Source organism: Schistosoma mansoni, chromosome 1, assembly GCF_000237925.1.
Source record: "Schistosoma mansoni strain Puerto Rico chromosome 1, complete genome".
Lineage (NCBI taxonomy): Eukaryota > Metazoa > Platyhelminthes > Trematoda > Strigeidida > Schistosomatidae > Schistosoma > Schistosoma mansoni.
The window spans coordinates 30,805,700-30,829,978 of NC_031495.1; the positions used below are offsets into that span (position 1 = coordinate 30,805,700).

At 36.3% G+C, this 24,279-nt stretch overlaps 1 protein-coding gene across 1 annotated transcript in view; it reads left to right on the forward strand.

Moving 5' to 3' along the window:
• The window catches only part of Smp_173620 (strawberry notch-related), a gene marked incomplete at its 5' end in the record, with an annotated part of 55,507 nt that overhangs the window by 26,868 nt on the left and 4,360 nt on the right, over positions 1–24,279 (forward strand). The window contains 9 exons of the mRNA XM_018794023.1: positions 3,566–3,642; positions 6,527–6,617; positions 8,977–9,075; positions 10,311–10,487; positions 11,250–11,414; positions 13,465–13,714; positions 17,815–17,989; positions 22,925–23,295; positions 24,187–24,248. Coding sequence (XP_018648477.1) covers positions 3,566–3,642; positions 6,527–6,617; positions 8,977–9,075; positions 10,311–10,487; positions 11,250–11,414; positions 13,465–13,714; positions 17,815–17,989; positions 22,925–23,295; positions 24,187–24,248 — 1,467 coding nt within the window. The remainder of the gene's footprint in view (positions 1–3,565; positions 3,643–6,526; positions 6,618–8,976; positions 9,076–10,310; positions 10,488–11,249; positions 11,415–13,464; positions 13,715–17,814; positions 17,990–22,924; positions 23,296–24,186; positions 24,249–24,279) is intronic.

The following is a 24,279-nucleotide window of genomic DNA, read 5'->3' on the forward strand; positions in this document are numbered from 1 at the left end:
GCCGCCCTTAGCTTTCTTCCAACCTACTCGTACACCATAAAACATCGCCGGTCGGTGGTTGGGCATACGTAACAGGTGTCCCAGCCATCTCAACTGATGAAGTTTCACTACTTCATCAATCGATTTGCCATCCTTACCTAGTACCGGTTTCCTAGCAACTGCATTACTTACCCGGTGGTCCCAGGATATACGAGCAATGCTTCGAAGACACCTAAGAGCCTTCACAAGGTTTATATACTTCTTAGGTACATCTTTAAATGACAGACACTGCTACAGAACCTCTCGGTCTACAAAGTCAAATGCTGCTTTTGAGGCAAGAAAAACTATCATTATCGGATGCCGATAAGCATGCCTGTGTTTTAAGATCTGACGAATGGTGAATATGTGGTCGATATAGCCACGATCAGGTCTAAAGCCAGCCTGATTTTCCCGTGTTTGCAGTTCACGAGTCTTTGTTAGACGTCCGATAATTATTGAGGCTAGTAGTTTAGAATCTATATTAGTTAAACTAATTCCGCTTTGGTTATCACAGGGTGATTTGGATCCTTTTTTATATATTGAAACAAGTGATTGTGACCAGTCAGATGGGATTACGTCCAACCCCCAGATTTTAGCTAAACTATTAATCAACTTAACCGCTAAAACTGGACCATTACCCTTAAAGACCTCTGGAGTTAATCTATATGGACCAGCTGCTCTTCCCCGTTTCAGACTAGCTATGGCTTTTTGAACTTCAATGAAGTCGGGGGGCCTACTTCAATGTTCCATTCAGGCTGTTTGGGAATGGTAGGGAGCTGTAGAAAAACTGAAGGTCAGCTTGACTGTTCCTCAAAGTATTCCGCCCATCGTTTTAAACGTCTGGACTGAGAGCAGATAAGTGTCGTCTTTTTTCGTTAATTGTTTCACACTCCTTATTTCCGGTTTCCTTTTATTAGTCTGAAAAGCTGTCTGGTGTTACATACAACCGCTGTCCTTTCCATCTCTTTTGCTTTCGTTGTCAACCACTGCTCACGATCGTTCCTTAGGCTCCTAATTAACCTAGGTTTGACTTGTTTTCGCTCATCATCGTGTTTAGAGCCTGATGGGATAAGTCCACAAGAGTCTATCAGTACAATAGATGTAGCAGAAATCCACTGGTTTCTCGTGACCCTTTGGTTCAAATCACTAATAGATGTGGCTGCTGTTTCCACAGTTGTTTGTATATCTTTCCAAGGAACATCTGGATCAGTCTCGTTTTCAGAACTGCCTAAGTGTGACTTCAGTTTTTGCTGGAATCTACTTTTGGCTTTCTCGTCACTGAGTTCAACTCTAATAGGTCTTAATGCGGCTTTACTGCGTCCAGTGTGGCGCGAGCAAATGTGTGCTCGTATTAAATAAACGATTATCTGAGCACAATTGCATCAGACGGTCACCATTATCCGTTCGCTGAGCCGGAATACCGAAATACCCATCTGAAGTCTTTCTGTTTGCTTCAAGCAACCTACATAGGCATTAAAGTCACCTGCTACGAGTACTATGTCTGAATGTTTAGCTTCTTGAAGAAGTTAAGAAAGCTTTCTGTAAAATTCACCTTTCACTTCATCCGGGCTGCAGCCCGTTGGAGCGTAGGCAGAAATGACGAAAAAGCAACGATCTGTGTCTCTATGCTTCCGAGTTCTTATGGAGCCGTTTAGCCGAACAACACATAGGCGACTGTTAACAGGGATCTATTCTAAAAGTGCTTGTTCTGCCCTCGTACTTGGTGCAATTCATACATTTGCCAGTCCACGAGAACTAGCTCTCCGTTTTGGCGAGGTGAATTCAAGTGAATGACCACATCATGATCCTGTGTGCATGTTTTGAAGACACAGCATACATCAATGGAACGAGGTCCTAGGGTTTTAACCAAGGAGGCCTGCTGGCCGATTTGACATAGGGTGCGTACGTTGAAGGCTCTAATGTGTAGTTTGGAGCGAGGTTTTAGTAGACCTGGGACAGTATTTTGAGCACTATAATTATCGGCCATAATGACACTTGAGGAGGAAGCCGAAAGAGAAAGTTTGGTGTTGAAAGTCGAGGTGTGAGGAATAATAGGAACTGAAGGAGATCGATTATGAATACAGTGATCTTGAGTGCTGTTATAGGTATGAGGGGGGTTATCTCTTCCCGGTCGCTCACACCGTGGAAGGATTCTTCTAGGGGTACCTGAAACGAAAATTGGATTAGAAGTAGTCTTATTGACTTGAGAGCGTGACCGCAGTGCCCAACTGCTTGTGGTCGGTCACACACTACCTTTTTGTGAGTAGTTTTCGTGTTAGCTCCGTACTGGTAGGGACCTTACCACTGGAGATGAATATCTGTGGGACACATCCCGCGTGGTTTTGGAAAGATGAAAGTCAACCAATCAACAGCTCATTATTATAAAATCTTGTGAACTCCTAGTCACATGCCCTTACCTTACAGGTCCTTTAAAATCATCTATAGATTCAGACGGTTTGGTTCGAAGGAAGCACAAATTAATGACTTATGCCTTTCAGAGGCGCTGGCAACCCATCATTTCAGACCTGAACTCTATGTGCAAAAGAGACATGCAAACCATCATTCTACCATGGTCCTAACACTTAATCTTTATACACGGTAATGTGATTTTGTTACATCTTTCTTGTGTTTTTAATCTCCTTAATTATAATTGTTAGTCATTATCACGTTTTTCATCCATTCTTCACCCTTCTCATACTCATCAAGTAGATGACCGATCCTTCTCACATTTGTTTTTATCCTATTGTTTCTCTTCACTCATCGACTACCAAATAACTTTGTTTGACACGTGATATGATGCGATCGTCCTATCTTTCGATAAGCTGTTTTTTTAAAAATTAATTATAAATACGACTGTACAGCTTGAGTAAATGATATCGTCGTAAAGAAAATTTTCTTTGCTAAATTCTCTTAATTCTTATTCATAAGATATCTGTTTATTTTGGATCGTATGTTGTAGTTTTGTAAGTTTACTGACCGACTTTTGTTTTCTTATTATACTGTTCAATTAAAATAGAAACTTGAGAGTACATTGTTACAAATTACCATGTTAGCACAATTACCACCACATTGGTACTCACAGATTTTATAACATAATTTATACTGTTTCTCACACTAATAATAATAATAATAATAATAATAATAATAATAATAATAATAATAATAATAATAATTTCTTTTGTTCTTTCAGATTCACCCTAACAAGTGATTTTATCAATAAAGCATTGAACAGTGAAGCATATAGGTAAGTGGTATTGAAACGGAAGTAGATATTCTAGATATTGTAGTGGATGTTATCATGCCAAGCCCACATAGGTTATTCTAGCTTCTGAACAGACCAATTTATTCATTCTTACCAAGTCACATTTTGACCTTGTCAATTATTCGCTTATTAACCCTGACTTTTTATGTGATCTATATGTGTTGATTGCTTACCCTGTTCATTACATTACGTGTCTGTAATTTATTTTTGTCTGAATATAAATATTGATTCACGCTTTATCATATTGAGTTAGCTCCCACACCTTCTCCGGTCCGCTTCGCTCTCTTCGTTTCGCTTTTTCCCTTCGTTTCTCGGATTCTGTTCAGACCAACGAGTGTACATAGTATTCATATTCTAAATTTATTCTCGTATATGAATTATTTTATTCCGTTATTCTCTGACACGAAGTAAGCCGGTAATTATATATGAGGGTAGCCGAAATGTGTGTTTCAATAATAATCATCAAAAGATGTAACTGGAGTCAGACATTGAATAACTAAAATATTTCGACTGACAATGAACAGTGTACATAGTTTCTCTATTTTCCTTCTGCAGAAAGCTAATTTACTAGTTTTCCCATCAGATATAGTAGTTAAGTAGTAGGTCGTCAGTGTAGTCTGTCGATATATGACATTCTAAACATATTTAATAGTCTTTTACTTGTACTAACGCCTGATCTTTGTCTTTTAGCTTATGTATGATTATTTAAAGGTCATTGAATTGCAACTTAAAAGAAGGGTATGCAGGTATTTTCATCGTTTACATTCAAATCTCCATTAAATGTAAATGCTACAAGTTCAAACCACACTATTTGCATAAGATATCTTGATATACGTTTCCAATGAGGCTTTTTGATTCATAATAATATAATGATAATAGTACTTGACTTTTAGAGTTCAAGAATCTTAAAAAACCGAATAGATAAAGTTTCCTATACTTACTTGTTAGGTTGAGCTCATCTTACCAAACAAAACCTGATACATCAAACAGTAAATGTATAAAATGGCCTAAATGAATCATAATTACTATTTTTACTTTATTTCAAACTTGATTGATTTAATGAATATATGACAGTAGTTTGATTTTGAGTTGATATAATACAAATTGTCAAGTTGTATGCTAATTTGTTATAAAGCAGTAATTGCTAAATATTGTGCAATCATAAATAACCATCCCTGCAGCTTAGTCATTGTTAAATCATGAAAATACTCTGATAACAGTTAGTAAATGAAATATTGGAGGGTAGCGGCCTAAGTGATCCTTCCGGAGTGTATATTTATTTTCAGAGAATACAGTGACTAGCATCAGTGACTTATATCGCTGTTCAGTTGTAAATATATTCATTTATTAACTGTTTATGAAAGTGAAAAAGTTCTTTAGTTCGATTACCAACAAATAGTATCATTATAAAATACTGTTATTGTTTGATGATCATATGTTTTATTGGTATCCAACATTCTCTATTTCTATTTCTGTGATGTTTCTAGAATTATTAGTCACTTATAGGATATTGTGTATTCGTGTTTATGTACGTAAGGATATTTAAGAACATTGTATTTATTTATACATTTCACGTGTACAATTCATCCGAAAACTTTTCAACATTTTATACATCAGATTTCTTGAAATATTGTCACTTTCCCACCTAAATAGAAATCCTATTTCAATGTATACATCATTCTGTGGAATCAGTGTAGTGATTTTTCGAGAAGATACCTACTTAAATAACTGACGATTTATACACAACTCAATTGAGATGACTGAGTCAATAAGCAACTCATAGAACCAATCTTCAAGTCCCATATGGGGAAACTAAACGATTGATTTACGAACTCAGTCACATAACAAAATAAAACTCAGTTTGATGCAAACTATTCATTTAAGAGAAATAGTGGAAAGGAATTCGCAACCAAATATTGAGTTAAAACGATGGTTATCATAGGTGGTTTGTCGAGTTGGATTTCAGACAGTTGTTTCATCTGGGGAAAATACAATGTAACGTATCAGCCAATGCATTACTACCCGGTATGATGATCTCCCTTCGTCAGTGAAGGTACAACAATAATTATTCAAACCTGCAAGATTCCAACGTACCAGCAGGTTCTTCTTATTGACACGATAACGTTTCTCGTTAAAACTCTTATCTGATGAGATATAACTTGATGTTATAAACACAGCATTTGAGTAAAGGTTTAGACCAATTGCATGTATGTTGTGTCCCGATAAGAATTATTAGTGGTAACTGTTGAGAACTATTTATATGCCAATATGATACGTATATTTCCTATTGTATAATTGTTAAGTAACTCAACTATTCATATTCATGTTCCTTTTATTATAAGCTTTGTTTTGACCTATGAACTATTACTATACGATTTACCAATATTGAGTTATCCTCAGTCTATTAATTACTGCCTCCCACATTCACAGTCACATTTGGCTAAATCTTGTACAAATGTTGTTTCCTATTTTATGGTACAATATGGTCTGTCTGTTTGGTATATAAACCCAGTATGTTTGAAATATAATGATTCATATTGCAGAAGCTGTTATTGGTGTTCTGTACTTAACTGGCCAGGCTAGGCAGAAAGCAGGACCGACAAGTACTCTAGACTTCCCGTACGGTTTTCGGGTGTCATTGGTCCGGTCGATAATTCGCTGCTCTCTGATTGGCGGTCTTATCACCTTATACGTTAACAGGGCATCCAGGCAGGCCACAAGTTATAACAATATCCATCAGTTAAGATAACCGGTTGAGGCCACCACTTGTTCACAGTCACCCGTAGTTTATATGCTCAGAAATGATGTGACATGACTGAATAAACGATTTTATTAATTTTTCACACATTTTATTTGCTCTCTTCACTCAGTTTCGTATTCTATCTTCTCTATGTAATAAAAGTATCTAAGATTATGCAAAGCTTTTCAACAATCTTACATTAACATTTAAACTAAATGGGCACGTCCTTCTTCACTCAATAAACTTATGTGGCCTGAAAACCTGTACAAAGGTGTTTTGTTTCATTTCAAATCGTCAGTTGTCATTTCAAATTTCTCTGTTGTACCATGCCTCCAAAACCAAGCTCTTAGAACTTCAGTCAATTAGAACATCTTGTGTATTGCATTGGTGATATTCAAAAAGTTTTTGTAAGCTGTTAGATATGGGAGTGCAGTCTCACCATATTTCTGTAAAATGCAAGTTTTGAGTTTAGAAAAGTAATTTTATTGTTTATTTCTTTTCTCTAGTTGGCTTCCTAAAAGGGAACAAGTTGATGGGATGTTTAGTGTTTTAGTTACAAATGCTTATCAAGCTGGACGGAGTTGGATATCCGATAAGGTAGGTTCAATTCGACTGTTATTTCTCAAGTTGTTCATTCATATATCAACTTACTAGAAATAAAAATATTTTCTCTTTGAAGATCACTAGTTTTAATGGCTCAAGATACTCATTGGATTCATTCAAAACATTTTGTTCAACTCATGCTCTTTGCTTTATCAATTTTGTGCCCTTAATTCTAATTTTCACACATACCTTAAAAGCCTTGAAGGATTGAAACCGAATGAGGTTTACAGAATGTAATTACCAGAGAAAAAAAAGGAGCCAGAAGAATATGGAACTCCTTATGGTAATTCATATCAGTCCAAGTTGTCATACGTCCCAAAAGCAGAAGAGGAATAGGATGTTAAAGTGATCCACGGGAGTATCATAAATTAATTAATATAGCCTCTGCCAGGGAAGTCCTACTCACTGCCTTCTCTCACCGGGTTGTTGTTTTACAAAATTGAGAGGACGAAAAGCGAATGTCCGGCCCTTTAACCGGGTTGGTGGACACGGCGAGTCCACCTGGGGGAGTTGGAAAACCCTGATTCCAAACCAATGGTGCACATGGGCTCCAGTATCCTGAGGGAACGAATGGCGTATGAATCAATCGTTGGCCACCGGTTACCATGGGACTGCATCTCCTTACGATGCTCCACTGCCTTATGGATCAGACCTTTAGGTCGAAGGCTCCGGGTGTGGCCCCCTAAGAAAACCACCTGCTTCAGTTTGGGCACCAGGACATTATCAAAGCCCTCACACAAATCAAATGAGATTTGTGAGGCGCATATATATCTGGTGCCCCTTTGTACCAATATTTATGTGGTTAAATAATAATAATAACTATGTGGTCAACATTTTGTAAATAGCTTAAACCAATAGTATGTGACTTCGCTGATTAGCAAGATATCTTAATTTAGTCATTAAACTTTTTTCACCAATCTCAACAGTCATTAGGGTACAAGGTTTTCAACCACTACGTTCCAGGTTTGAATCTCTCCTCATCTGCTTCACCTTGGACTGGCTCTCACACAAATAATGTGACTCAAGGCCAAGTATATGGGCATGTGTTCGCGAATGAATGCTTTTACCCAACTTAGTTCTTCATTAGTCAACATTATTTTGTCTCGATATTTGTAAAGCGAATTCCAACAACCCTATTGATAAGTTTTCATATTTTACTTCGGGTTTTATGTTCAACCCCAACAATGCTTAAATAGTACTTGCACCATAAACTAGTAATTATTTTTAGACTTTGAATATTAGACACTAGTATCTCTAACCATTCATTAAGAATGTTGTTCTGTGCTTTATACTTACCAATTAATGGACACCTGGATATCTTCAGACCATCATGGTGTCTTTGTAAAGATTTCATGGATGTTTGGTTCACTAGGACTGATAAAACTAGCCATGTATGGTATGTGAAGTGGTCAGAAAAGTTGGTTGCTTCTGTTATATTGGTAATATTGTGAAGAGCGTTAAATTTTGGAACTATCTTGCAAAGAATTATCGTATAATAGTTAAGCATTTAGATGATTGTGTTCTCATTTACGCTGGCTGTGATTTCTCATTTGGTTTACAAACTATCATTGTGTTTTACTTTCCTTACTCTCTTATGAATTAATTATGAGCCTATTACTTAGTTTCCCATTCATTTATGGCGTAATTATACTTATATCATAATTTCCGACTAATGTTGATGTTTGTTCTACAGAATACTTTCTTCGAGTTATAGTAATGAACAGCTACGTAGTAGAGATATTATCTATCTACTGTGTCCTCTTATCGGGCATTAATAGACTTACTAATAGCATAATGTCTGTTTACACTGTGCAATATTATTGTTTTCTAATTCACAAACTCTCTATTCACTTAGGTTGTTTTTGATTGACTAGAAACTAACAGGGAATTTTTCTCGTTTGTTTCGAGCCTGTTCCTGTACTATACTTTTGCACGTCAGTAGAGTTGTGTTGGAGGCTGTAGGCAAGAGAAAACCTAACAATATTTATATACGGTTGGTTCACCTGTTTTTTGTACGACGTTTTTGTTACCTCGGACTACGAAAAGCTTTGTAAATTTCATTGACAAGAAACATATATGCATTTAAAAAAGACTTCCTCTTGAATAGCTTGGAATAAAAATTATAATTCTTAATACGTTTAGGTGAACCGTAGTTAGTTTTAGTAATGATGTTGTCTGTCTCTTTTTTTATGATAAATTATTGTAGATTTCCTAATTAAATTGTTGATCACATTATCAATAAGTATTAGTTCTAATTAATGAATTAATTTATTAACTGTGTTTGTCTTATGTATGTCTTTTTTAATGATAAACTCTTATTCTGATCACATTGATTAATTTATAATAATAATAGATCAACGAACTTTTCGAAGCAGATCCAAACTCAAAAGCAATATTAAAAGAACATCTTCTATATTTGTGGGAGAATATTTATAATTCTTTTATCAATCAGGTAATCATCAGATTAATATGTATTCATATGTAGTATAACTTCTGGTTAATAATTATCAAAATATATCATGAGTGTATAATGTGTGGACAATACTACTTTTTTTCTCTTTCTTCTTTGTAAAATGTATACACTGTTTATTTGCGTAGATTTTATGAGAATATTATGACGAACTGATTTAATACGTAGGGAATTTTTTATCGTCGTATTGTAATGTGAATTATCCTTTATAGATAAGATAAATTGTGATATTTCAAACTTTCAGATCGATTTCTTCGTTTCTATATTGAGAGGTTAACGGCGATCAATTATTACTGAAATCCTTAATTACAGAAACCTTGTCCTTAGCTGACTGTGTTTTCCTACATGATTTAAACAAGGATGGTAGCTTCATGCGGTGGTATTGTTTATTGATCTGATCACTTTTATTTTCTCCGACCCCAGTGATACTCCGTTCAACATTGAATATTTCAGTAAATGGAACTTTGATACTTGTAACACGGCCCAATCACTGTAGTCCGTAGAGCGAGCATATATATATATATATATTACTTACTTACGCCTGTTACTCCTCGTGGAGGAGCACAGGCCGCACACCAGTATTCTCCATCCAACCCTGTCCTAGGTAATCCTTTCCAGTTGCTACCCTTCCTTTTCATATCTGCTTCTATTTCCCGGCGTGCTGTGTTCTTTGGCCTTCCCTTCCGGATTCCGAGTTAGGGCTTGTCTCGTGATGCAGTTTGGTGATTCCCTCAATGTATGTCCGATCCACTTCCAACGTCTTTATATATATATATATATATATATATATATATACCTTTTAGAAATGTCTGCGAGATTCAGGTGTTTTTAAATTTTCCAGAAAAAGTTCTGTTCGTTGAGGTGACAAGTAAGTGGAAAACGTTTGTCAGTTCAGGAGCTGCCATGTATACTAGACTTATTTATGCTATTAGACTTCATTGACACAAGAGACACTAGGTAAAACGATGACAATGATTATATCTTTTAGACTTGGCACAAACGGTTATTTGTGCACCACTTTCTTCTATGCTATCAACAATTTTCGAATACCAATCTATATGGTGTTGTAATATTTCACTAATCATTTCAGAGGTTAGTGCCCATCTCTGTTTAATGCTCGTATTGTTCACTTTTTAATGAATGTCACCTTTAAATTCGTCTAATATTACAATTTACAAATCTTAACACGCATGCATATTTATTTGCTTTTTTCCCAGCCAATGGACACTACATCGATGACTAATCAGTCAGTCGTTAATAATCACACTTTATCATTCTTGTTGCATAAACATATAAATTCCAATGCTATTACTCCACATAGGCTTGGAAGAATGTCATTCAATCGATTTTTTATCAATACTACTTGGATATTTAATCGCCACGCTTTAAGTTCAGTGAGTGATATTCAGTTGTTTTTTTTTCTGATTTACTAGAATCTGTTTGTCCTCTTACTTTTGCTGGTCATTGATGATGTTAAGTTCTAGGTACGAAAAAAAGATCCAATTAACTCATTTTCCGGGTTTATTAAATCTTCGAAAGTAGTAAAATATCTTCTTTTGTAGCATAGATGATTTAAAGTTTTTTTTATTTCGAATGGACGGTTGAAGTCTACAAAAAAACCATCGTCCTTTATATTATTTTCTACTAGGTAACTGTTTGTAAACATGTTTGCGGTTTTGAGGCTTATACGTATTGTATTTGACTCTTTTTTCACGATACTCAGCGCTTCATCAGCCCAACTATATGTAAGGCGAAAACAGCGAGCATACGAAAACGTATTTGTCTAATGCTCAAATGGATAACACTAATAACTTGTGGGGTAGCCATGATGATTTGGAGCGTAACCACACAAAGAGTGACTATAGTGGAATAAAACATCCAATTTCTTATCATAACTCTTTCACGTTTAAATTTGACTTGATTTATAACATTAGCATACTTAGTAACTTTCCAAATTTAATTTTGTTTTTGTTTAGTGTATGCGATATCTTTATCGAATCGTAACTTTTTCTGTCATAACTTAATGCTTAAGACAAACGGATTTACTCTCTTCATTAATTATCACATTAAATACAAGCAATGATAATAATGATGCTTATTTGTTTATTCCTGTTTATTGTATACCATCGTTTTTATGTTTCTTCAATTTTATTTAGTTGTTCGTAATTTTCAAACAGAATTTGGGCACATTTGCAACTATCACAGAATCATTATGGAGTTTGATGCGTAGTAATGTGAATTTAATTGCTCAGTTAATAACAACTTTAATTTCATTGATAATGAGTGGTGGGCATGTGGCAATGAATTTTGTGATTGCTTTTGTAAGTTCAATATACTGGTAGATTATTAGTTACATGCCTTTCCATAATATGTATTATACTATTTGTAAATTTGAAAGGTCATTTACTAAAGAGGTAGGAAAATTCATCATGACAAATTACTCTTTTTGTATGTATTTAGTTGATGTACAGTTCATCATTTAAATATATATATATATATATATATATATATATATATATATATATATATACTTCATTTATAATCACTTTTCCATGCTTAAAATATAAGCTTATTAGTACTATATATAAGCGAATTGCAATAATTCAGTCAATTTCTAATAAAATCAAAGTTAGTTTGTATGGTTTCCAGTTAACATGTCTCTATTCATTGCATCATTAGTACCTACATGTCATAACTAATTCATTTCCAATATGTATGTGTTCGTATGATTAATTCTGAAGTTTCTACTTTCAGTTTGAAGTAGGTAAATTAATTAAATTACATTTAATTAATTTTTTTTTGTTAAATTCCATTTAGTTAATGCTGTTGTTATTTGCCTGAAAATATTTACTGATTGATGTGATCAGTTACAATAAATTATCTTCATTATTCCTTTAATAGTTCGTGTATTCACCGGAAGTTTGCAACTGTTTGTTTGTTGTATTGATTGCTTTATCTGGAATGTAAAGTTCTGTCAGTTGATTTTTGAATGTGTAAAAAAACCGTTATTTTGTTGTTGTTGATAAAAGTCTGTTTATTGATACTGTGATAAGTTTAACAAGGAATTTTTCTGTTTACACAATATGTATATGATCTATCATGGTGCCTATACATAGTAGTTTCTATTTGTCATAGTTATCAATGTTAAGAACAGTCAGTTATAAATAATGTTCAGACCTGGCACGAATGTTTATCAGTTTAAGTTGGCGTAGCTCAGAACAACACATCAAGTCTAAAAAGTATTAGAATACGGAGCAAAAGATGGAAAACTTGTCAATTACAAATCGAAATATGAAAATAAGGATCGACACTTAATTGGAGATTCAAATGAAGATGAAGAATGAATGCAACTGTGGATTTATTAAACTGATCCTGTATTTCCATTCAACATCTTTAGAATTGGATGAGGATAAACTCTACTTTCATTCGCAATTTTGACCTTTGGACCTGGTAACTAGCCAAAATGAAGCGGGAATTCTTATTTAAACTATCTTAATCCATGACTGAAGGTGTAACTCGTTCTTCGTCGTTTTATTCCAAAATATCTACAATTGAGTGGTTAAATAAACGAAAATTTGACCGGAGTTACTGACTACGATACACTTAGATGAATAAACAACGCGGAGTTTATCCCCGGCCATTTTGGAATAATTTCTGTTATAGAATTAATCGGAAGTATGACTTTCGCTGTGTTGTGATTTTTCTTCCATCATGACTGACTGCGCTACATCTAATGTGTCAATAGCATGGTGGAGTGTTATTTTCACCATAAAAAACTACATTTTTCATGTAAGCCTGATAAAGCTACGAAGAACGAGTCACACCTTCTATCATGGACTATGATAGTTTAGACAAGAATTCCCGCTTCATTTTGGACAGTTGCCAGGTCCAAGGTCAAAATTGTGAACGAGAGCGGAGTTTATCCTCACCCGTCGAAATCCGTTAAATATCTGATCTACCTCTTTATCACAATCGCACTAATATATTGTCTGTTTTTTTGATTACCGTCAAAACAAACCAAACCTATTGAAATAAACAAAACTATAAATGGTGACCTAAATTTTCACGTGAATTTTTTTTAGATAATTTCGTTTAAAATAATTGAATAAAACGTTCTTATATTTCCAAATTTAAGCCAGATTCTTGTTTATTTTCCTTTCTGTTTTTACTACGACCCACCTCTTTTTCTTATTAAGTACACTTTCTATTCATCTAGTTTGGATAATTATCGTACAATATTGTTAGCGGCTGTAGAATGCATTCAATATAACAATTTCTCCAAAAAGTCTGTATGCAGTTCTTTAGTTGACCTTCAAATTTTTTATCAATATCTACAGTTGTATTTGTTTATTTATTTATTTGTTATTTCAGCTCATTTTTCTAACAGTTCTGTATTATGTATTAGCTGCGAGTGGATCGTGTTATCTCCCTGTCGCTTTTATTTCTTCATTAACACCAACTTTTACTGGAACTAACTCATTAATTACACATTTGTATTCAACTGTGGAATCAGCCATTAGTGGAGTATTTGTTGCAACATTAAAATTGGCTTTATTTTATGGTTTATATACATCACTTACTCATATTATATTTGGATTAGATCTTGTAATAATTCCATCTGGTGAGTTGTTTTACTTAGTTCATTTTGTATTATCAACTTGTAAAATCATTTATCGAAGATTACCTGTAAGGTAGTGGTAATAGTAGTATATGGTAATACATGAGGAAAAGTGTCGTGTAGAATTACTTCTATTTCGAACATGAATAATTTGATAATTATCATATTTTAATTACACAAGTCTAAATGGTAGAGTTAAATTGTACTAATCTATCTTTTGATCATCTCTTCATCTTTCAAGCGATACTGTTTCTGCTTAGACACTGATAATAATATTATTAATAGTAATAGTAGCAGTAGTATCAATATTGAAGAAAATGTGAATGAACATCTGTGCACAATTTTCCGTTTTCATTAATAACAGACGTACTGAAATGTTGTGACCAGGAGTTTTTTCTTCTTTGATGTGATTTGTTTTTTGGTTTCGTTTTTTATCTAATGTTTTTTTTGTTGCGAATCTCTTTTGAATTATATCCTAAGGGTGTCATCACATAGTTGCACTTTAGCACATACTTAATAATTGTTATTGTCATTAAGAATAAAAGTTATATTAATTGTCGATATTTCCTGTATTTCAATGACTAGTGTAGCGTTATTTGGTATGATCATCTACAAAACATCCAGCATATATGCAAACATTTCGCTTGATATCTGTCGGTCTGTAACACCGGTGATATCTGATAGCCCGTTAAGAAGTCAGGGGTGGTTATATCAATGCATGACATGAGTCCGTAAAGTTATTTACTCTTGATGTACGTCTTTTGTCGAGAAGATAGATTTCAGCAAATGGAGACTTCAAATTATACAAAAAGTCTCTATTCTGTATCTTACTCTTAGTTGAATTATTTATTTATTTATTTATTTGAGCACATAAACATTGATACAAAGAAGCACCAAATATATATGCGCCACACAATAAAAATAAAGTTGTGAAGACAGAGAATAAAAGGTGAGTATATTAAAAATGAATAGCAACAATGAACAGGAATTAGTGTATGAGAGCGAAATATTAATAATAATAATAATGGGACAAGCAGTTCAGTCAGGAAAAGCACAACTCGAAATTATTCTTTCAGTTAAGGAAGTTGCTTTCACTTTTATGGAAGAAGTAAAAGAAAGTTACAACAGGATCGCCACTGGCTTCTATCCTGAGTTGTTTCTCATAACGTCTCAAAGCACTGTGCACCATCTCTAGGACCCCAACAAGGGAGTCGGGAAGGTCCAACAGAAGCCAGTGCTGTACAGCTTTCTTTCATACCGCGACACCGTGTCGTGCACTGACCACCTCTTCCCTTTTCTCAACCAATCTCAGCATTAGAAAATAATGCACGATATTAAATTCTCTGGGACAAAATTCGTAGTACATGGCAAAGCCTGTGTTTCAAGATGTTGACATCAATTGGATTGTGGTCGCTGTATCCGAATACACATTCCTGAACCTCTGTATTATTAACATGGCGTAGCCACTGGATGTCAGCAACCCTTCAGGGACAACGATGATCAAGCACAAAGAGTCTTCTGACATCCTCAATTCGGAGAGGCTAGATTTCACAAGTATGGGGTGGAATTGCTCTCACTGACGTGTTGTTGATCTGGCCTTATAGAGTCAGACTAATACCACAAATGCGCCAAAGATGGTTCGCTTTGGCTTTCACTACGCGTGAATTGATCTCATCACTCACGCCACCACCAGCACTTACACAACTACCCAAATATACGAACATCTCAACTACTTTTTGCTCATTACCTAGAATCAGTTCAGGGTCCTACCAGGCTTTTAAAAATACTTCGCTCTTAGAAAGTGAAAAGCACACACCATACCTACGGACACTGATTGTCAACTGACTAAGTGAGGATTGCATGGCTTGAATATCATAGTACAGAAAGACAATATTATCCGTAAACTGAATGTCAAAAGGTCTTTCTCTAGACACTTACCATTACATATATCCATCAGAGCTGTTTCCAAAATATCATTAATGGGAAAGTTGAGAAGTGGCGAGATTGAACAACCCTACCTAACCCCACAGCTTGAATGAAATACTGGAGAGAGGGGGTTGCACACCCTCACTCTGCCTGAACTCTTTATATGTAGGGATTTCAATATGGTAATAAACTTCTCATACACACTGTTCTTCAATAGACAATCCCAGAGGACGGTCATGTCTAACGGCGGCCTTGATGTCAAGGAACACTACGATTGTTAGCCTGTAAAGGGCAAAGGTATGATCAATACATCCTCGACCAGAACGAAAACCATCCTTCTCCTTGCCAGTCAATCTTTCTAGGGTTTTGAACAATTTATGAAGTACAAAGGAAGCCAACAGTTTGGACGCAGTAAACTTATCCCCTGATAGTCGTTGCATAGATGACGTTTTGTGAAGTCACAAGCGAATTTACCCGCCATTTTCATGGCGTCATGTCATGGCAGCTAGTGCTTATCTATATTTTTCGGTGGGTTGATAGCTAACCTTGAAAGTAGCTCGGTTTGATATTTAGTTGCAACAGAAGTTGCAATCAATTTGCTGAAACCGACCCGTTTAGGGCTATGAATTTGTTGGCCACTGAAACGTAGAATAGGATTAGCACAAACAAGAGCATGATAAGAGTCCAGATAAGTACGCAAAAGGAGCAGGAGTCCTGTACACAGTCACGCTAGTGGTATCTGGTTGCGACATAATCTAAGTCCAGGCTTGAGATGAAGAGAGAGGACACCACGTAGCACATCGGCGATGAATGTGCTGATAGTGCTAGCCAGAAACAGGTCTGTAATCTGTGCAAAGTTTCAGCAGACGTTCACGGTTATCTGACCCGCGACCACCAAGTCCCCATCGGCCACATAAATGACTCTCTTCTGTACCTAAACACCCAACCTGTGTATTCAAGTCTGTGGCTAGTACTATAATGTTCGTCGAACGAACTCTTTTTAAAACACTTAACTGCATTAGCGTGTGAACGTTAGAGGAGACCAGTTTAAATGGCATACGTGGCTGGTACAGAAATCTTTGTCGGTGGTAGCGTCCAATTCGACCAGTCAGTGACTGTAGATCGTTTAGGAAGGATAGGATCTCCAACATAGACAAGCTGATGTGTAAGTTAAAAAATAAAAGAGCATACAAAGTGAGGATAAAAGGGAATAGACAAGTGACGTAATGTATAGTAAAAATGATTGTTACCAAATGATTTTGAATGTAAGCTGTCAGGATACAAATTTAGACGTGAATAATTTTTCCCACTTATAAGCATTATTCAAATTGTATGAGGGCAAGAATATTGCCTTGGCGCTTAAACCGAGGCAGGTAGTTTTCTTAGAGCGCCACTCCCCGAGCCTCTGACCCAGAGGTCTAGTTCACAAGGCGATGGGAGATGAAGTTCCATTACAGTCGGTGACCAACAATAGGTTCAAACGCCATTTGTTCACTCAGGATTCCGGAGCCCATGTGCACCATTAGTTTGGAGTCGGGATTTTCCAGCTTTCTTAGGTGGATCCTCTTTATCCATCAACCCGGTTAAAGGGCCGGACATTCGCTTTTCGTCCTCCCAATTTTGTAAACAACACCCCTGTCACATGAACGCGGTGATTAGGACTTCTCTGTGAGTGGCTTTATTCGCTTGGTCATGTGAGAGCGATTCGAGAGGGACAACAGACTCTCCCCATCCACGATTGTACCAGGGTATTTGGTTGCCAATTGTGGCAACGAACCGTTGCAGTGTGGGAGTGTCAGTCATTTGATTACTGACTGTTTTCACTTGTTGATACATCTCCTTTTCAACGTTAATATTTCATCTTTAGGTAAGGAAGGTTTTCCGTGACGAAGCATTTAAAAGTCAACCTTCGATTCTGATCAATTTGTCAATTTGTCTAGTTTTTATTTCAGAAGGGTTTTTTGTGGAGATTTAGTATTTTCATAGTTGAAAGCGTGAGTCAATTGTCAACATATTTAAACAATTGGGGATATAGGTTTTTGGACACTTCTTAAGGATTTATTATTTATATCTTTTAAACTATGAAGAACGAATTAATTTTCTTAATTTGAAAGGAGTTTATTTCATGATTTAATTTATATCGTGTTATACGTGTTTTAACTTAATTCTATTTTCAGTATTGGCTGCTATATTAGGTGCTGTCCCAATTATCGGCACTTATTGGGCTGTTCTACCTGGTGCAATCGAAATTATTATAATTCGTCAGTCATTATCTCAAGCTGGTCTCCTCATATTTTTCCATGTATTACCGACCTATGTCGTTGATGTTTCAGTTTATAGAGAAATTAAAGGGTAACGAAACTTATTTCTCTCATTTATTATCAGTAAATAATTATTTTATTTGAAATGAAACTGCGTTTAGTCTTGAGAACAGAATGTTTATTCAATTGAGTTTCCGTTTTCAATGTTATTAGTTTCTTGAAGCCCATTCATCTACAACTGAGTGAAGTAAATAATTACAGATTTTCAGTGTAATTCTTGTAAATGTATTTTTATACTGCATCATTTGTATTATTGGTCGGGTAAGAAATTAAAGTGCAATCCTCTAGGCTTTTTATGTGTATGTTAGGTTTTCGCTCTCCTTCCCGTAATGTTATATCATGTACGCCACTGTTCCGGTTTGTTCACTATCCTGGGCTCCAAAAGTTAGGAAGACCGATAAATACTGAAGAATTTATTTGTCGCTGCCAGAGATATCGGATTAATGAAGAATATACTACTTACAATTATGTTATTAAGTTTTTAGCACCACATAATAAATATGCAATTTTATATGGTTACTACTTTTTTGACTGGCATTCGAAATTTTTAATTTATCGATGAAAAAAATATATATTACAGTAAGACATTAAATAGGAATAATATATATTTGTAAAATCTCAGCGAATGAATTTGTAGTAAATCCAACGTTTCGCCTGGCAATCTGGTCCAAGCTTTTTCAAGGAATTCCTGAGATTTTACAAATATATATTATTCCTATTTAATGTCTTACATCAACTCGGCGCTCAAATACTGTGAAACTATTCGCTCTAATTTAGACGAGAGTTCTTATATATATTACAGTAAGTTCTGGTCGTACTTCCGGGATCTAAAGCATTTTTCTGTGCAAAGTGTTGTGACTGGTTGGCACAGTTTTTTGTAAAGCGTTAATTGAATCCGATGACTAACCAGAAGGAGGTATGTCATTTGGTTGTTGTATCTTACAGACTCAGATATTGCAGGTTCTGTGTGACCCAAAATGATTCCTCCTATCAGCTCTTTATCTGTCTCTTTTCTGACACCTTTTTTCTACACATATGTTTGGTGATAGATATTTGTGTCACACAGCACTTGTAAGAAAGTCAGAATCCATACTTTTGAAGACTCAAGTTTTCCAAGATTTTTTTTCCTAAATACCTATCTATCCTACAGTTTTGTGTTCTATGTAAAGCGCAAAAAATTACCAAACGAAAAGCTTAGTGAGCTCTATATTTTTGAAAACATTTCATGTGCTGATGTTTACTACTTTCTTCACCAACCTTTTATTACAGTTAGAGATTTGTCTAGATTGTTCGATTTGGAAATCGTTCAAGATGAGGACTGTGTTGAGCTAGGCAACTGTCGTGAACCGTCGGGAATTATAGGGCTGTTTCGTCCCACTATAGAACACATCAGTTGTCCAATTTCGCGATTCTATCAACCATCGAATCCAATCCACACAGCAAGCGTGCTACTATTTAATGGTGTCCATTTTTCTGAAATAAATCTATCCACTGCGTTGCATGGCCACCATCCTTTGCCATAAATAACACCTTTTCCAACCTTAAAGTGGTTAGATTTTATCATTAGGGCTTCTCATTAGAATTTATCAAATTTTTCACAAAATTCAACACCAGATTAACTCTGCTTGTAACTCTTCTGGAGTTACTGTTACCCCTCGTGAAGGAGCAGAGGCCGCACACCAGTTTTCTCCATCAAACCCTGTCCTGGGCAATCCTTTCCAGTTGCTTCCCTTCTTTTTCATATCTGCTTCTATTTCCCGGCGTAATGTGTTCTTTGGCCTTCCTCTTTTCCGCTTCCGTTCCGGATTCCGAGTTAGGGATTGCCTCGTGATGCAGTTTTGGTGATTTCCTTAATGTATGTCCTGTCCACTTCCAACGTCTTTTCCTAATTACCTCTTCAGCTGGAAGCTGGTTTGTCCTTTCCCATAAAACGTTGTTGCTGATAGTATCCTACCAGTGAATGTTGAGTATTTTACAAAGACAAATATTTATGAATACTTGTACCTTCTTGAGGATGGTTGTAGTAGTTCTCCACGTTTCTGCTCCCTACAGAAGGACTGTCTGGACGTTCGTATTGAAGATTCTCACTTTGAAGTTAGTTGACAGTCGTTTTGAGTTCCATATGTTCTTTAATCGTAGGAATGTTGACCTTGCTTTGCCACTCGTTGCCTTCACATCTGCATCCGACCCTCCTTGTTCATCAATGATGCTTCCCAGGTACGTGGGTGTTTCTATATCTTCCAGAGTTTCTCCAAATGTGATCAGGTTGGTGTTCTCTGTGTTACGCTTCAGGACCATGCTTGTTCCTTTGTGTATGTTGAGGCCTATTGATGCAGAGGCTACTACTACATTAGTTGTCTGTATTTGTTTGTGTGTATGGGTTAGGAGGGCAAGGTCATCTGCGAAGTCCAAATCGTCTAATTAATTCTGAAATGTCCATTGTATTCCGTGCTTCTCCTCGGATGTCGAGTTCTTCATAATCCAGTCAATCACCAGAAGAAAGAGGAAGGGGGAGAGTAGACAGCCTTGTCTGACTCCGGTCCTTACTGGGAGTGCATCTGTCAGCTGTCCTCCATGCACTACTTTGCACTGTAGTCCGTCGTATGAGTTCCAGATAATGTTGACAATCTTCTGAGGAACTCCATAGTGTCGAAGAAGTTTCCATAATGTTCTCCTGTCCACACTGTCAAACACCTTCTCATTGACAATGAGGTTGATGTATATTGACGAGTTCCACCCAGCTGATTGTTGCACGATGATCCGTGTCGCAATGCGGTCTGTGCATGACCGATCCTTACAGAATCCGACCTGTTCATCTTGAAGTCGAGTGTCTACTACATCTTTCATCAGGTTCAGCAGCACTCTGTTGAAAACCTTTCCTGGTAGTGACAACAATGTGATGCCTCTGCAATTCTCACATTTGCCCAGATCTTTCTTTGGTATCTTGATGAGGTATCCTTCTTCCCAGTCCGTTGGCACTTGTTCCTCCTCTCAAATCTTCTTGAATAGAGGGTGAAGCATGTTTGCAGTTACTTCAACGTCTGACTTCAGTGCTTCAGCTGGTATATTGTCAGGTCCTGCTGCTTTCCCATTCTTGATTTGTCTGATTACCGGCCATCCCAGTTTCTTCGGTCGTTGATGGAGTGACAGATATAGGAAGGTTTATGTGTGCTGCTTTGATGTCCGGTGGGTTCAATGGAGCTGGCCTATGCAGCAGTTCCTCGAAGTATTCTGCCCACCTTTTCCTCTGTTCTTGAATCTCCGTGATTGTCTTTCCTTCTTCGTCCTTGACTGGTCTCTCCGGTTTACTATATCTTCCTGCCAGTTTCTTCTTTGTGTCATATAGTTGTTTCATATTCCCTTCTCTTGTAGCTTTTTCCGCCGTCGTTGCTAGTTATCCCATGTATTTCTGCTTATCGGCTTTAATGCTTCTCTTCACTTCCTTGTTTGCTTCTGCGTAGTCTGCTTGTACTTTGACTTTCTCTGCATGTGTTCTACTGTTGTTAATTGCTAGTTTCTTGTTCTTCCTTTCTTGAATTTTGTCCAGGGTTCCCATAGAGATCCATTCCTTATGATGATGCTTCTTGCGACCCAGAACCTCCTGACACGTTGAAGTTAGTGCTTCTTTGATCCCTTTCCAGTTGTCCTCCATCGTACTTTCTTGTTCTTTCATTAGATCCTGTAGAGCTTGAAACTTGTTGTTGAGAGTTGCCTTGAATTCGTTAAGCTTGTCAGTATCTCGAAGGAAGACTGTATTAAACCTTTGTAGTACTGTTTGTCCAGTTGTCCAGTGTTTCTTTAGCTTAAGTTTCATCTTGGCTACAACCACTTGGTGATAATCTGAAGTTATGTCAGCTCCTCTCCTGGTTCTCACATCTTCCATGGTCCTTCGGAATTTTTTGTTAATACAGATATGATCTGCTTCTCTGTGGTGTGGTCCGGCGAGATCCATGTAGCTTTGTGTATGCGTTTGTGTGGAAATATTGTACCACCTATATCCAATTTGTTGAATGCACATAGATTTGCAAATTTCTCCCCATTTTCCTTTCTCTCTCCTAGTCCATGTCGTCCAATTATATCTTCGTATCCTGTGTTGTCCACTATAACTTTAGCATTTAGATCTCACATCAGGATGGTGAGGTACTTTCTTGAGCACTTCGCTGTGATTGATTGCAGCCTCTCATAGAACTGATCTATATCGTCGTCGTTGCTATCATTGGTGCGTGCATAACATTGGATTAACATTCATTGTTATCCCCTCCTTCTTTGTTTTGCATGATGCTTTGATAATTCTGGATTCGTGAGATTCCCATCCCACAAGTGCATTTCGTGCTTCTTTGGACAGCATTAGAGCAACTCCCTGAGTATGTGGAGCATTTTTCCCTTCATGACCGGAGTACAGCAGCATCTCTCCTGTACCTAGCCTTTGTTGTCCAGTTTGTGTCCAATGGGTTTCGCTGATTCCGAGTACTGCCAAGTTGTATCTCCTCATTTCCATTGCTATTTGGCTGGTCTTTCCTGTCCCCCACATTGTCCGGACGTTCCATGTACCTATAGAGAGTGTTGCTCTGGTTGTTAGAAGGTGCATCGGTCTCGTGACTTCCGAAGAATTTCGGCTTTCATCATGAGATGTCATAATTATTCCTTCAACTCCCAGGGCAGAGTTTAAATGGTTTGAATTATTTTTTCTGGTTAGCGTTTTTTTAACGAGTTAGCTTTTCTACGGGATGGGGTCGCTAACCCCATGCCCAACCCTCCTCCTTTACCCGGGCTTGGGACCGGCAGTAACTCTAGAAGAGCTACAGGCGGAGTTAAATTATATGACTACTGTCGTATATTCACAAGAAATTCTATAAGGTTGGTACTACAATGAATATTTCCATCAATCATCTAAAGCCATGGTGCATAGTAAAACAACACACAACCACTCGAATATGATAATTATGAAGTTTACGCTTTTTTTCAGAGCGGGTCATCCTTATTTTACTGGTTTGGCGATTGCTGGTGGAATATACTGTCAAGGTCCTGAAGGTGCCATAATTGGTCCTATTTTACTATGTTGTTTTTTGGTTGGGATAAATATGTTTCGTTGGGCGATGGATTCTAGTAAAAATGCTTTGGCTGCCGATCAATGTGAATATGACTCTCACTGCTCGCCTCCTAACTCTCCTACTACAGTTCATACTTATAAAGCTTGTAATTCATCAGTCACTTCCGATCGTTTCCACGATGTAAACTCATTTAACAAGTATTCCAACCCATCTACAAAGTTTCGTAGACCAATCTTCAAACGCAGACCAAAATACCGGTTTAATAAAAATTCATTTTCTATGCCAGGTAGAATGTCGAGCCTTTATAATCTTATTTGCTTGACATTTTTATAAATTACTGTGGGTAGTCTTTTTGAAAGCGTATAATGATACGAAATTTCTTTTTCAATGTTAAATACGTTACGTTTTCGGTTCAAGTCTGAAAATATTTATACTTGAAAGTCATGAAAGAATTTGAATTCATTAATGCAAACTAAATAATATCGACTCAGTACAGCCATCTTAGTTTCATTATTGACATTATTTCAATGTGGTTACCTACCTAGGTTAACTCGTGACTATGCTTACTTCTATGGGAAGGATTTCTATCTCATCTGTTTTATTGTATTACCTTCTGATTACTTCAATTTAAACTCCCATGATTGTATGTTTGTAGAATTTTTTTGAATTGGTAACAATATGAATTCAGAAATTAAACGAATAACTTAAGGATTTAGTGACCTATTTTGAATCCTGAGAATGTCTTTCGGAATATTGTCACAGACATTTGAAAACCTGATTTCAATTAATTGGTAGCAGAATAGAACTCGGTGTAAACCTGGATTAGTTTCAGTTTATTGCAACGCTACAATACAATGAGAAGAAACAAACCATCTAGATACTTTCCATAGTATCAAAAGTAGTAGTACTGTCTATGGTAGAAAAAAAGTTTAGAGGTTTGAGAAAATTTCAGATTGATAGGAAGGAGAATGCATCCTAAACATGTTTGTTATCTTGCTCAAGGCTACCATAAAATGATGCATTATCAAACAGAACTACGTCATCTGCATATTTTAAATTGTTATGTAAGTAGTTAGATGATTGTGATGTTTTTTAAAGTTGGCAAAGTAATATATACGTTATTTTAGTTTGAAAAAAAATAATTTGGATAACCTGTTCTCAATATTTCCTTAAATAGACATTTCGGACATATCTGATGAGTCATTTCAAACTCCACAAATTAAACCTCACACAACAAAGGTAAGCAACAAATATATATATATATATATAT